The sequence below is a fragment of the Bufo gargarizans genome, chromosome 2 (genome assembly GCF_014858855.1).
Source record: "Bufo gargarizans isolate SCDJY-AF-19 chromosome 2, ASM1485885v1, whole genome shotgun sequence".
Lineage (NCBI taxonomy): Eukaryota > Metazoa > Chordata > Amphibia > Anura > Bufonidae > Bufo > Bufo gargarizans.
Window position 1 is genome coordinate 221,676,236 of NC_058081.1, and position 16,265 is coordinate 221,692,500.

At 43.7% G+C, this 16,265-nt stretch overlaps 1 protein-coding gene across 2 annotated transcripts in view; it reads right to left on the reverse strand.

Annotated features, from left to right (window-relative positions):
- Positions 1-16,265, reverse strand: part of KIN (Kin17 DNA and RNA binding protein) — a 58,714-nt gene that overhangs the window by 20,920 nt on the left and 21,529 nt on the right. Inside the window, exons 4-9 of one of the 2 annotated variants that reach the window (XM_044276740.1) lie at positions 15,629-15,751; positions 14,680-14,861; positions 14,078-14,126; positions 12,910-12,967; positions 12,336-12,459; positions 1,853-1,903 (exon numbers count right to left, since the gene is read on the reverse strand). In XM_044276740.1, coding sequence (XP_044132675.1) covers positions 1,853-1,903; positions 12,336-12,459; positions 12,910-12,967; positions 14,078-14,126; positions 14,680-14,861; positions 15,629-15,751 — 587 coding nt within the window. Of the gene's footprint in view, positions 1-1,852; positions 1,904-12,335; positions 12,463-12,909; positions 12,968-14,077; positions 14,127-14,679; positions 14,862-15,628; positions 15,752-16,265 lie in introns of both variants that reach the window. The other variant, XM_044276739.1, reaches the window with a different exon arrangement.

The following is a 16,265-nucleotide window of genomic DNA, read 5'->3' on the forward strand; positions in this document are numbered from 1 at the left end:
AAAAAAAAAAAAAAAAAAAAAAAGTGTAAAAAATGCCCTGTGAAATCCTAAAGGTGCTCTTTGGAATGTGGGCCCCTTTGCCCACCTAGGCTGCAAAAAAGTGTCACACATGTGGTATCGCCGTACTCAGGAGTAGTTGGACAATGTGTTTTGGGGTGTCATTTTACATATACCCATGCTGGGTGAGAGAAATATCTCAGCAAAAGACAACTTTTCCCATTTTTTTTATACAAAGTTGGCATTTGACCAAAATATTTCTCTCACCCAGCATGGATATATGTAAAATAACACCCCAAAACACATTGCCCAACTTCTCCTGAGTACAGCGATACCACATGTGTGACACTTTTTTGCAGCCTAGATGCGCAAAGGGGCCCAAATTCCTTTTAGGAGGGCATTTTTAGACATTTGGATCCCAGACTTCTTCTCACGCTTTAGGGCCCCTAAAATGCCAGGGCAGTATAAATACCCCACATGTGACCCCATTTTGGAAAGAAGACACCCCAAGGTATTCAATGAGGAGCATGGCGAGTTCATAGAAAAAAAAAATTTGGCACGTTAGCGGAAATTGATTTTTTTTTTGTTTTTTTCTCACAAAGTCTCCCTTTCCGCTAACTTGGGACAAAAATTTAAATCTTTCATGGACTCAATATGCCCCTCAGCGAGTACCTTGGGGTGTCTTCTTTCTGAAATGGGGTCACATGTGGGGTATTTATACTGCCCTGGCATTTTAGGGGCCCTAAAGCGTGAGAAGTCTGGAATATAAATGTCTAAAATTTTTTACGCATTTGGATTCCATGAGGGGTATGGAGAGTTCATGTGAGATTTTATTTTTTGACACAAGTTAGTGGAATATGAGACTTTGTAAGACAAAACAAAAAAAAAAAAAATCTATTTCCGCTAACTTGTGCCAAAAAAATGTCTGAATGGAGCCTTACAGGGGGGTGATCAATGACAGGGGGTGATCAGGGAGTCTATATGGGGTGATCACCCCCCTGTAAGGCTCCATTCAGACATCCGTATGTGTTTTGCGGATCCGATCCACGGATCCGTAAAACACATATGGACATCTGAATGGAGCCTTAAAGGGGGGTGATCAGGGGTTAATAAGTGACAGGGGGGGGGGGGGGTGTAGTGTGGTGGTACTTATTACTGAGCTGCCTGTGTCCTCTGGTGGTCGATCCAAGCAAAAGGGACCACCAGAGGACCAGGTAGCAGGTATATTAGATGCTGTTATCAAAACAGCGTCTAATATACCTGTTAGGGGTTAAAAAAAAAAAAAAAAAAAAAACGCATCTACAGCCTGCCAGCGAACGATTGACGCATAGATGCGTGACTCTGCCTGAGACAGCCGCCTCCGGAACGCGATCCTGCGTTAGGCGGTCCAGAGGCGGTTAAAGACCCTACCGGCACCGTACATGTACAAAATGTATTTGCCAAGCATCTCTAATTTATAAGCATATCATTAGCAATATAATTCATTTTTGTACTTTATTTGGTTTGCAGGTTTTGGTCTATGTTGTGTTTTCAGCCATAGCAACGTGCACCCCCTTTTTTTTTTCTTTGCAGTAATAGATTTCCTCCCTGATGTCATATGTATATTCTACCCTCTCTCCCCTCCTTTACATAGGCTTAAAATCTGGTAATTGTGTAAAACCTTTCATCTTGCTCCCCAACTTCAAGCCTGGTATCTTGTGAAATACTAAAAAATGTATGCTTTTAGTGATACCACGATCTCTAGTCTTTACTTTCTAGCCTGGTAAATAATTACAAGTCAAGATATATTACATACATCATTGGTAGTGGAAGGGTTAAGCGTAAATGACTGTATACTGAATGCAGTGCTGCTTACCGGGTGCAACCAGTAGTCGGTTCGTTCTGTTTTCTTCTTCTTTTCTTCCATCTATTTACACAGAAAAAATGTAGTCAATTTTCATCAGGTGAAACTGCTATACACATCAGGTTGTCCTCCCCAACTATATATAATGCACATTTTATATATAAAAGAGGCGTTGAGAAATTATTCCCAGACCTAGGAGCCAGCAATTAAATATGGATGGCGGAACGGTTCTACATTCACATTAAAAAGGGGAAAGAAAAAAAAAAAACGTGGATGTGTGATCCTGGGCGTCACGTTTCCTCCAGAGTAGGACTTTTCCAAGCCCACCACAGGAAGGTCTTCCCACAGCCAAACCCCTTCCTCGGGGGTCAGAACAAGGACTGTATTCTACATGTGAAATGGCATTATATGACACCAGCAGGAGGGGTCTGTGAATGCATTTGCTAAGGAAGATGGAGCTGCATGCCCTGACATACATACACACACACATATATACAATATACACATATATATATATATATATATATATATATATATATATATATATATATATATATATATATATATATATATATATATATATATATATATTTTACACACACACACTGGTTGGACTATATCAATTATATTCCCACGATAACGATATTAAGAAATGTATCCCGATAACGATATATATCGCGATAAATACCCATTTAGAAGAAAAAACACGGGCCACATGGAGACGATATACTGTATGGGGGCAGCCACATGGAGACGATATACTGTATGGGGGCAGCCACATGGAGACGATATACTGTATGGGGGCAGCCACATGGAGACGTTATACTGTAAGGGGCACTGGGGCAGCCACAAGGAGACATTATACTGTATGGGGGCAGCCACAAGGAGACATTATATACTGCATGGGCAGGCAGCAGGCCACAAGGAGACACTATATACTATATGGGCTGGCCGCTCAGCAGGCAGTGGGCCACAAGAGTCAAGGGGCCACCAGGAGACATTATACTGTCTGGACTTAGGAAATATACTGTAAGGGGGCCACAAGGTGACATTATACTGTATGGGACAACAATTTGTAACCCCTCCGCCATCAGTATAATAATGTCTTGTGGCCCCCATACAATAATGTCGTCTTGTTGCTCCTGTATGGATGCCTTCACCATGTGCAGTGCAGCTTGCAGGCAGGACCAGGGCCGCAAAAGATATAGACAGTATAACCTTTATTTCTGACACCTGGGCTGTTAGAGTCTCTCACTCCTCTTCCCCCACCTTGGCTTGGACACGGATTGCAGACTAACTTTGCGCGCCTCGCTCCTGTGCTCGGCCGGTGGGCGGAGACTTGAATATAGGAGTGAGGAGGAGCCGGGGGCGGCCGCTGCAGGGAGTAATATGCACGGTACGCATATGCACGATACAGGGGCGGGATGACACAGATTTAGGAGCGGTCAGCAAGCATATGACCGCTCCTATGACGTCACCAAATGTCGCTGTTTCCAAATAACCGCGGTATCGCTGTTTCTTAATACCACAGTATATCATTGGCACCGGTTTACCGCTCAACATTATATACAGTTGCAAGAAAAAGTATGTGACCCCTTTGGAATGATATGGATTTCTGCACAAATTGGTCATAAAATGTGATCTGATCTTCATCTAAGTCACAACAATAGACAATCACAGTCTGCTTAAACTAATAAGGGCTCTTTCACACTTGCGTTGTCCGGATCCGTTGTGTACTCCACTTGCCGGAATTACACGCCAGATCCGGAAAAACGCAAGTGAACTGAAAGTATTTGAAGACGGATCAGTCTTCAAAATGCGTTCAGTGTTACTATGGCAGCCAGGACGCTATTAAAGTCCTGGTTGCCATAGTAGTAGTGGGGAGCGGGGGAGCGGTATACTTACCGTCCGTGCGGCTCCCGGGGCGCTCCAGAATGACGTCAGAGCCCCCCATGCGCATGGATGACGTATCCATGCGATGTCATCCATGCGCGTTGGGCGCCCTGACGTCACTCTGAAGAGCCCGGGAGCCGCATGCACAGTAAGTATACTGCTCCCCACTACACTTTACTATGACAAACAGGACTTTAGCGTCCCGGCAGCCATGGCAACCATTCAGAAAAAGCTAAACGTCGGATCCGGTAATGCCGCCGAAACGACGTTTAGCTTAAGGCCGGATCCGGATTAATGCCTTTCAATGGGCATTAATTCCGGATCCGGCCTTGCGGCAAGTGTTTAGGATTTTTGGCCGGAGCAAAAAGCGCAGCATGCTGCAGTATTTTCTCCGTCCAAAAAACGTTCCGGTCCGGAACTGAAGACATCCTGATGCATCCTGAACGGATTTCACTCCATTCAGAATGCATGGGGATAATCCTGATCAGGATTCTTCCGGCATAGAGCCCCTATGACGGAACTCTATGCCAGAACAGAACAACGCAAGTGTGAAAGAGCCCTAAAACACAAAGAATTAAATGTTACCATGTTTTTATTGAACACACCATGTAAATATTCACAGTGCAGGTGGAAAAAGTATGTGAACCCCTAGACTAATTACATCTCCAAGAGCTAATTGGAGTGAGGTGTCAGCCAACTGGAGTCCAATCAATGAGATGAGATTGGAGGTGTTGGTTACAGCTGTCCTGCCCTATAAAAAAAAAAAAAACACACCAGTTCTGGGTTTACTTTTCACAAGAAGCATTGCCTGATGTGAATGATGCCTCACACAAAAGAGCTCTCAGAAGACCTATGATTAAGAATTGTTGACTTGCATAAAGCTGGAAAGGGCTATAAAAGCATCTCCAAAAGCCTTGCTGTTCATCAGTCCATGGTAAGACAAATTGTCTATAAATGGAGAAAGTTCAGCATTACTGCTACTCTCCCTAGGAGTGGCCGTCCTGTAAAGATGACTGCAAGAGCACAGCGCAGACTCGTCAATGAGGTGAATTAGAATCCTAGAGGGTCAGCTAAAGACTTACAAAAGTCTCTGGCATATGCTAACATCCCTGTTAGCGAATCTACGATACGTAAAACACTAAACAAGAATGGATTTCATGGGAGGATACCACAGAGGAAGCCACTGCTGTCCAAAAAAAAACATTGCTGCACGTTTACAGTTTGCACAAGAGCACCTGGATGTTCCACAGCAGTACTGGCAAAATATTCTGTGGACAGATGAAACCAAAGTTGAGTTGTTTGGAAGAAACGCACAAAACTATGTGTGGAGAAAAAGAGGCACAGCACACCAACATCAAAACCTCATTCCAACTGTGAAGTATGGTGGTGGGGGCATCATGGTTTGGGGCTGCTTTGCTGCATCAGGGCCTGGGCGGATTACTATCATCGAAGGAAAAATGAATTCCCAAGTTTATTAAGACATTTTGCAGGAGAACTTAAGGCCATCTGTCCACCAGCTGAAGCTTAACAGAAAATGGGTGTTGCAACAGGACAACGACCCAAAGCATAGAGTCCTGACCTCAACTCTATTGAGATGCTGTTGCAGGACCTCTAGAAAGCGATTCACAACAGACATCCCAAGAATATTACTGAACTGAAACAGTTCTGTAAAGAGGAATGGTAAAGGGGGGCGTGGCCTGACCGAGCTCGATGGCGGCTGCTTGAGAACAGAGCTCCTGCCACTAGATCTCGAACCAGCACTTTTCTGAGCACCACCCGGTCAAAAAGGGATGAAGATTCAACCCAAGGGCTCGTTGAGAACCACCTCCGAGCAACAGAGAGAACCCTCACGGCCATCCGACATGGAGAAGTTCCTCCAGAAGCCGGCTTCTCAGCAGACCGTGCGCTCGCATAAGATGGCGCAGCAACGTGGAGGAGAAGAGGTGGGAGCAGGAGATGCCAGCTGTATAGCAGCTCATGAAGGAGCTAGCGAGGCGAGTGGCTTACACGCAGGAGGGGACTCGACTGCGCTCACACGAGACTTCCTTGAAAGTGCTCTTCACAGGGCTTTAGCCCCGATTGCAGCAGATCTTGCCACCATAAAAGCGGAGGTCCGCCATATTGGAGACAGAGTGGAGGCTTTGGAGCAGACCCAAGACACTCTGATATCCTTTAACACAGCGGTCAAGCACTCACTGGGCTCACATACCAGAGCCATGAACAGCCTGCTTTTACAGATGGAGGATCAGGAAAATAGGAACAGGCGGCGCAATATAAGACTAAGAGGCTTCCCGGAAGCTGAGGCTGGTGAGAACCTGTTTGATGTAATGGACTCTTTATTCACAAACCTGCTGGGCCCAGACAGAGCTAAGGGCATTACCATCGAGAGAGTACACCGAGCGCTGAGGCCCAAACCTGGTCCCTCTGAAAATCCCAGAGACATCATATGCGGCCTATTAAGTTATAGAGACACAGAGGAGATTCTGCAGAGGTCGCGGGAGAAGGGAGATGTGTCGTTACAAGGCAGGGACATACAGATTTTTCAAGACCTAGCGGCCTCCACACTTCAGAAGCGGAGATTGCTGAAGCCGCTAACCGACCTGCTTAGATCTTCGAAGATTCCGTATCGGTGGCTATTCCCCTTTGGCCTGTTGATCTCGGCAGGGAATCGTCGGTTTACAATCCGCTCTCCTGCTGATTTGATCCCCTTTTGGGATATGACAGAGTTACAGCCCGTGGAATTACAGTCATGGCTGCCCGTGGCGCCGGAGGAAGAATTGCCGCCATTACCTAAGATCTCGCCTTGGATGAAGCCGAAACAACAAAGAACGGGGCGCAACAAGAAAATAGTGAATCCGGAACTTGACACTTGAACTCCCGATCACCGGACTGTTGAGTATTATCTATAATACTTCAGGGCAGCCCACTAAGTAGCTTGGACACGGTTAACTGTTATATTACACTCTCTGCACAATGCTGGCTTAAACAGCAGTTATTAGGGATTGAAGCTACATTCCTATATTGTCCAAATTGTGATGTTTTACAGATATAAGTTATAAGCTCTTATGTCATTCAATCCTGATATCACTACCACTTGATTTGGGTCGGTTGTCGGCTGAGGAGGAAAATATGGGGTTGGTTTATATGTATACAATGGTTAGATGAGAGATCTAGGCCGATCAGGATATACTATAGTATCTGATCACCCCCCCCCCTCCCCCTCACTATCTCTCCTATTATTGAGGAGCATTGTAGTTTATGATGCTCATACAATATCAGGTAGTTCATACCTTGTTAATGATGTTACTTTTAATTGTTGTTCTTGATAAGTACTTAGTCACTACTCCATTTTTTGTTCTCGGTCTCCATACACACAGCGGCTGCCTGTCGAAAAGTTACATGAATGGCACCTCTAGTACTTAATATAGCGACCTTTAATGTCCATGGCTGCAAGGGCCCTGTCAAACGGAGTCGTACATTTCGGATAATAAAAAATGCAGCAGTTGACATAATTATGTTACAAGAGACACATTTTTCTCCTCATCGTATACCTAACCTGGGCAGTTCTCCTTTTCACCATTGGTTTCATTCATGTTCAGAAACTGCTGCCTCTAAGGGGGTTAGCATTGGTTTGAAAAAGGGTGTACCTTTTACGTACCACTCCCATTTGAGCGACCCGGAGGGTAGATACCTATTGTTGAACTGCGAGATAGGCCATACGAGAGTTACGATATGTAATTTGTACGCCCCGAATGTCAAACCGGTGAGCTGGTTGTTAGAGACGCTGGAGAAGATAGACGCCTTCTCATTTGGTTTGAGGTTCATAGGCGGAGATCTCAACTTAACATTAAACCCTTTACTAGACTCTTCGTCAAGGAAGTCAGCTATTTCGTTCAGAGCTCTGAAATCCTTGAAAACACGATTAGGGGATCTGCACGTGGTGGACGTATGGCGTGCAGTTCACGGGGACGAAAGAGATTACACCTTTTATTCAAATCCCCATAAGTCCTATCAGAGGCTCGATTACCTGCTGATCCCTGAGCACAACTTAACTCTAGTTAAGTCAGCGGACATCGCCGCTATAACGGTCTCTGATCATGCCATGGTAAATTGCGTCTTAGAGTTCCCAGAGGGAATTGGGAGGGAATGGACATGGAGGCTAAACCACACACTATTAGATACTCATAAGCATGTAGACTATATATCGAAAAAACTTAAGGATTACTTTGAAGTTAATGTGCAACCAGCCACGGCTACACCTATTATATGGGAGGCACATAAGGCGGTGATACGTGGAGAGTTCATAGCTCTAGGGTCATATCTAAAAAAAGAGCGGTTAAAACGGTTAAGGGACTTATTATTCGAAATATCCCAGCTGGAAAGATCCCATAAGGAGTCAATAGCTATGAGGGATTTAGAATCACTGGTAATTCTCAGGCAGGAACTTAGGTCACTACTAAATGTTAAAGCCGCTAATGCTTACCTACGAGTGAAGCAAAAACATTATGTTCACGGAAACAGGGGAAGTAAAATAATGTCGGCAATGATCAAAAAGAGAACGGAGCAATCATTTATCAAACAAATGAAGACCTCTGACGGGGTATCAACACAGGATGCTAATGTGATATCGAAGGTATTCACGGCATATTATCAAGATCTATACAATATTCGGGGAAACGAAACTAGTAGTGCGGCTCAGGGAAGGTATAGCAAGATAATGGCCTATTTAAGTAAGCTCGCTTTGCCACAATTAGCTGTCACGGATCAGGAGAAACTGACTGCTCCTATAACGTTAGAAGAGGTGGAGAAGGTTTTGAAAACTATCCCTAAAGGCAAGAGTCCGGGTCCAGATGGTCTCACGGCAGCTTATTATAAAAAATTCCTTCACATATTAGGCCCCCATTTAGTCTCCCTCTTTAACTCCTTACTAGACGGTGCATCCTTGCATAAACAATCTCTTGAAGCACATATAACAGTTTTGCCCAAGCCGGGGAAAGATCCGGCTTTGCCGGCAAGCTATAGGCCAATTTCACTGCTCAACGCAGATATAAAAATCTGGGCTAAGATATTGGCATATAGAGTCGCGCCCTTGCTGGGGGACTTAATCTCCCCAGAGCAGTCAGGTTTTGTGGGAGGCAGGGAGTGCAGGGACAGTACATTCCGGGTGATTCTAGCCCAACAATTTGCCTTATCTCAGGGTAGAAGACTCACTCTCCTGAGTACTGATGCCGAAAAGGCATTTGATAGAGTCGATTGGAAGTTTATGGAGGCCACTCTAAGCAAGTTTGGTTTTCCTCCGCAATTCATAACCGCAGTGCTGTCCCTGTACTCCTCACCCACAGCAAGGATACGCGTGAATGGAAACCTCACCCCTCACTTTGACATTCGGAACGGGACCAGACAGGGTTGCCCACTGTCACCTACTTTATTTATATTATGCTTAGAGACCCTATTACAAGCTATAAGACAAGAGGAGGGCATTCGAGGGATTAGTATAGGTTCCCAGACCCACAAGGTAGCGGCATTTGCTGATGATATGTTATTACTCTTGACTGATCCCTCGGCTGCTTTCCCAGCTCTTTTGAACCTGCTAGATATGTTTGGAGAGATGTCTAATTTCAGAATAAACCTGACCAAATGTGTAGCTCTAGGAATCAACACGCCCCCATCAACCATTGCCCGGCTTAAGGCGGATTACCCCTTTCAGTGGGAAACAGATAGCATAGGTTACTTGGGAGTTCGTCTACACAGAGATCCCAGTCAGCTGTTTTCAATTAATTACCCTAAATTATTGGAAGATATTAAAAGTCAGCTGAAGGAGTTGAAAATTCCTTTCTTGACTTGGCTAGGTAGGAAGAATGTACTAAAAACATATATTCTTCCGAAGTTATTGTATCTAATGCAGACGGTACCAGTGGTCCTGCCCCAGTATTATTTGGGTCAGGTACGGAAAACTTTTTCCGCATTTGTATGGAATAACGCTAAACCTAGGTTGGCCTATCAGAGACTTACGCTACCAAAATATAGGGGAGGATTTGGACTGCCTGATATAAATGGTTATTATAGGGCAATTCAAGTGAGACTTCACTCGGAAATAACTAACCCCAAAGTCACTAAATTAGGCTGTCTAATAGCTAGGAAGTTATTGGGACCAAGAATATTAGCCATGCTATGGGATTCCAGCAAAAAGTCTCTTAGCAAGGAGGCAATACCAATTTCCCTGAGAGGCATGGTCAACAACTGGTTTACACTGGCAAAGCACTTACACCCATCCAGCTGTTTGTCACCCTTTACTCCTACAAGATATCTGCCTTATTTATTGAAAGCCGATTTCCAGGATGACATGGGTCTTTGGGCGGCCTTAGGAGATGTAGCAATTGGCGACTTACTGGAAAATAGGGTAATTCCCAACATCCAAACGTTGGGAGCTCGGTTTAAACACATTCCATGGGCCGCTACCCACTATGCCCAATTCCAACAGTTCTGCGCCCAGTATTTAACGACCACCTCGTGTACCTATGTCCCTACCTGGTATGACGCGATATGGAACCAAACGTCTCGTGTTAAAGGCATTGTATCTCGACTATATAATAAAATACTAGAAATTGACTCCGATACCAAACCGCCATTTATAGAAAAATGGGAAAAAGAAATGGGCAGTTCACTAGATGATGATACCATTGGTCGGATCCTTGCACATTCTCATGGATATTCAAGATGTATTAAGATTCAGGAAAATTCCTTTAAGATAGTCACGGGATGGTATAGAACTCCTGATAAATTGCATGCTATCTCCCCCTCAGTGACGGCAGATTGTTGGAGATGTGGGGAAGACAGAGGAACCATGTTACACATATGGTGGACATGTCCACGAATCTTAAAGTTCTGGGACTTAATCTCGAAGGAGGTTCAAGAGATTTGCAGTATTAATACGCCCATCTCACCACTAGTGGCTTTGCTGAATCTTCCGGATAAACAGTACAAATTGGCGAGTAATGCTTTACCTGCACAACTGATTGCTGCAGCAAAGCTGCTTATCCCAAAGTACTGGTTATCCAAAGATATCCCTAGTTTGAGAGAATGGGCTAATAAAGTGCAGGAGATATACCAACTGGAGGAACTTATTAGTTGGGAGACTCTGAAACATGATGAGTTTCTTGTAACTTGGGACAAATGGAAGGAGTGGTATGCAAGTTTCACTGGCCGAGGAAAATAAATGTAATGTGTTTCTCATCTGGGAAGGTTAGAGAAGAAGGGACTAGATTAAAAAATGGGCTGCTTAACTTAGCTTAACTTAGCTTGCCTTAACTAAATAATTAGTACATTTGGGTCATGATTAGGTCTGCCTTAGTATGTTACTTTCTTAGTGCCGTTTGTCTAATTTTTCTAATTTACTAATCAGTCGATTACTATGGCTATTATTTTAGCTTACAATGCAATTGGGCTTTTATGCTTATCTGTTACAGTGTCCGAACAGATCATGGAGTACTTCATGTTATTCATTGTTTGTATACTTGCCATTGTCATGTCATTTGATGGTAATATTTGTCAAAAATTCGAAAATAAAGATTTGATAAAAAAAAAGAGGAATGGTAAAGAATTACTCCTGACCGTTGTGCACGTCTGATCTGCAACTACAGGAAACGTTTGGTTGAAGTTATTGCTGCCAAAAGAGGTTTAACCAGTTATTAAATCCAAGGATTTACATACTTTTTCTTGCACATATAATTATATACATATATATACACACACACACACACACACACACACACACACACACACACAGTACAGACCGTGTCTTTGTGCGACGCAGAAAAGGTGAACGGATGGACTCTACATGCCTGGTTCCCACCGTGAAGCATAGAGGAGGAGGAGTGATGCTGTGGGGGTGCTTTGCTGGTGACACTGTTGGGGATTTATTCAAAATTGAAGGCATACTGAACCAGCATGGCTACCACAGCATCTTGCAGCGGCATGCTATTCCATCCGGTTTGCGTTTAGTTGGACCATCATTTATTTTTCAACAGGACAATGACCCCAAACACACCTCCAGGCTGTGTAAGGGCTATTTGACCATGAAGGAGAGTGATGGGGTGCTGCGCCAGATGACCTGGCCTCCACACTCACCGGACCTGAACCCAATAGAGATGGTTTGGGGTGAGCTGGACCGCAGAGTGAAGGCAAAAGGGCCAACAAGTGCTAAGCATCTCTGGGAACTCCTTCAAGACTGTTGGAAGACCATTTCAGGTGACTACCTTTTGAAGCTCATCAAGAGAATGCCAAGAGTGTGCAAAGCAGTAATCAAAGCAAAAGGTGCCTACTTTGAAGAACCCAGAATAGTACATATTTTCAGTTGTTTCACACTTTTTTGTTATGTATATAATTCCACATGTGTTAATTCATAGTTTTGATGCCTTCAGTGTGAATCTACAATTTTCATAGTCATGAAAATAAAGAAAAACTCTTTGAATGAGAAGGTGTGTCCCAACTTTTGGTCTGTACTGTATATATAATCAATCACGTGTGAACTCTTCCTATTCAATAATTAAATAATGACACCAGTGAGAAGCACACATTTTCAGATGTAAAGAGTAAACCTCACCTCAATGATTTCTTCCAGGGCAGATTTCTTCTTCTTCTCTTTGGTTTGGCTCAGAGTGGGATCTTTCCTTTTAACAGGTCCAGTCACTGCCGTGGCTTTAAGTGCGTTGGTTGCGAGTGAACTACTACTGTAAGAAAGAATGTTGAAAGTTAGAGGGGTTGTCCAAAATGTTTATGAAATCCCTCCACTCCACCCAGTGATACCTGTGAAGAGATGTATACTAATCTGCTCCCCGTTTCTCAGTGGCTCTCGGGCTATCTTCATTGGACTCCTGATACTTGCCAGTCAACCGCCGCAAGGACGGGGTCACATGTCTCGCCGCAGATATTTACTGGTCTCAGCAATGATGTGTCCCTAATGGCAAGGGTCAATTGCCACTTGGGGACAAGCCACTGCTGTGGCCTGTGATTGACTGCAGTGCTGCACGTGATCCCAGGAAAATATACATCTCTTCAGAGGTACTGCTGGGTGGGGATAGGGGGAAAAAAAATAATGAAAAAACCTAGACAACCCCTTTAAGCCCCTGAACACCCTGCAGTTCAGAATTCCGGTCATATAAGAAAGAAAAACTCACCTGGACTTTGAAGAGGACGATCCTGAGGTACTTGCTACTTTAGCCAAATTGAATACCACTTGGGGAGTCAAAAAAACACAAAAAGTTTAAAAACACTGCCAAATCTCAAAGTGCACATCACAAATAATTTATTTAGTAGACTGGAGAACTGCGCTCCACGCTCCACCACCAGCCACAGCCTCCCTCCTTCACACAGAGGTTTTCAAATTAACACACATGTAAAAAAAAAAATATATAATATCTGCGCTCTGAATATATATATATATTTTTTTTCAGGTATAGGCTTTTATATTTTTGTGATTTTTTTTTTTTAAATGTGCGGAATTTAGTCCAAACGTTTTTTGATGAAGAATATAATTATCGCGCTCATCACCGTAAAATCATCTTCCTTTTATTTCTTCATTTAAAGGCAAACAGGGCAACAGCAGTTTTACACAAATCAGCGTTTCCTCAAAGTCTGCATAATGACCTGGCCACGCAGCGGGCTAAAATACCTGTGCGCACCCCACGCCATGAGCCAGTGCCAATACAACGTGTAAAATCACACAATGCAATGCCTTCTTAAACACCTAAATCGTATTTACCATTGAAACCTGAAATACACATGGCTCTGCTTTGTATTATCATCCCAGCTTTTTTTTGTAGTAATGCAAAACTCTCTCCGCCCATAACTAGGGGTTTTACTTTCAGAACACCCCCACACCACAACATGGTTTCCTGCATGGACCTCCATTAATCACATAGCTCCATGGGCTGTGGTAATTGATGAAAGGTAGTGCTCACGGATGCGTTCATCTAGGTTTCGGATCTTCTTACCTATATAGAATCTATTACATTATGTAGTATACGGACATTATATTTTGACTTGTTCTTGAGCACCACCTGAGTAGTTACAGACAGCTCACTGATCTAAAACCTAGCAGTGCCGATCATTTCAAATTTTTTCATGGTTTTTGACATTCTGAAGACTAACATCTATATGCTTAGGTGTGTGACATGGACTGGCGTTATGGAGCGCTCTGCTCCTGTGGCTACGCCATATCTATATTGGGAAAGCGCCTTTGAATGGTTAGACAGACATCAATTTATTATTATATATTTTTTTTTTTAACTCTACAATACTTCTGACCAATTTTTTTACATGAAACCGAAACGTTGGGAAACATACCTTTCTCTTCCTCGTTTTCTCGGTTTAATTCTGTGTAGACTGGAGTCTCCTGTAAATGAAAACATTCAAATTTACAATAAAACATTTAATTAAAAGGGGTTGCTTGGGAATTTATATCAGTAACAGATTGGCAAGGTCTGACACCTGGGACCGCCGCCGATTAGCCGTTAGAAGAGGTCGGCACTCTATGAGTGATGTGACGTCACCGTACATCAGTCACAAGGCCCAGTTGCAGCTCAGCTCCATGGGGCTGAGCTTCATTACCAAGCACAGCTGCTATGTTATGTACGGGACTGTGCTAGAAAAGCTGCTGCGCTCCCCAGTGGCAGCACCCTGACACAGCTCATCGGTGCGGGTGAATAGAGAGGACGCTGCCAGGGCTGGACTTGGCATTTCTGGAACCCCAAGCAATGAAATGTCTGTGGGCCCTTATCAAAGACATTTTTTGTATAGCAAAATACAATAATCTTAATATGGTATTATTAAGACGCAGATACGGTTCAAAGTTGTGGTGGTGTCTGTCCCATCTGTTGGGGGCCCCATGCAACTGCGTCATGGTAGACCACCATGCATGTGCAATGTGTTATGTGTGTCAATTTTACCTCCTCTTTTTCACATTTGCCCCTTTTAACTTGCTCTTCAATAAATTTAGCAGTCCTCTCCTCATCATCTAGATCTTGTTTTTTCTTTTTCTCCAATTCTTGCTGCCTCTTGATGGTTTCTGGATCCCGGTCAATGTACTGAACATACCAGCCCTTTGGCGTTTCATCCACTTTACATAAACCTGTAAGGATATAATAAATAAATAAAAATATATATATATAAAAATCACCATATGATTGGGACCCCAATGGTACTTTGAGTACAGGGGACACTGTGCTGTTTATCCTTCCGCTCCACCATCTCCTGCATTCAGTTGTGGACTAATATGTTCAATAGTTTCCCCGCTCCTTTCTCTCCCCTCAGTCCTGACATAACAATCTCATTGAGCAGGTGATGGGGCCCCGGAGCAATACAGTTAAATACAGGATGGTACTTTCTTCGGTCATCCAGGTTCATAAGTACCAGATGCTCCTAGCATTTATTACTGTTGAGAGCATCAGATCGTTATGTACCCTACCGGTGGCTTTGACGGCCCCCTGGGCTTCGGCCCACGAGGAAATTTCCCTGTATGGCCTGTCCACAGCTGGCTATATCTCTCTCTAGACAGTGGAGAAGGAAATTGTGGAGGCATTATATATGATATCCATCTCTGGGGCTATAGGTGAGGGATTATTTCACATGGAGGGGAGAAATGGGTTACCAAGAACTAATTGCAGTGCATCCTGGGAGATGCAGGTGATTGAGGAGCTGCTGCCCATCCACAGAAAGGAAAGAAAGTTCTATATATAAACAGAGTAAAACCAGAGTTTTAATTTTGCGGGATAACCCTTTTACTCTAACTAGTGTATGTAGATTTGAGCAGAGATAACTTTGGAATATAGTGATGACTGCATTAGGCCTGAATGAAAAAACCCCCATAAAAGTAAAGTACCAGTGCAAGTGAGTTACCTTCTCTGCCCAGCCACTTTGTGAAGTCTGTTAGAGTCTCCCACTTTGTAGCATTCATGTGGATGTGTTCTCTATGACTGATGTACTCATTGTACACAATGTTATTGTGCACCCGCTTTGTTCCTAAAGAAAAAAAGTACAATGAACACAACAAAATGCACTGCAATAACCAAACAGGTAGAAGGCACAATAAATACAGTGAAGCCTCGCCAAAAGACCACCACAACCCAGACCAGATGTGACAGATTTTCAGTTCCATCATATACTATGCATTATGACCATCTTCTTTGAGAAGACCACCTCCTAGAAGACTACGTTTCAGTGCAAGTTTTGGTGGTGGACTCTAGGGTGTCTCTGGCTGGCATGAGAAATATGTCCACTTTGTGACAAGAGAATTAAACATGATTGATGCCACTCTGTTAGTAATGCAGACTTCTCCAACACTAGGGTAGATTTGCTATACTAATCTACTAGGCCAGGGGTGCCCTCCAGCTGTTGCAAAACTACAACTCCCATCATGCCCTGCTTTAGGCTGATATCTGTAGGCTGTCAAGGAATGCTGGGAGTTCTACGTTTGCAACAGCTGGAAGGCCGCAGGTTGGGCATCCCTGTGTTAGGATGTCTATGCTTGCACCAG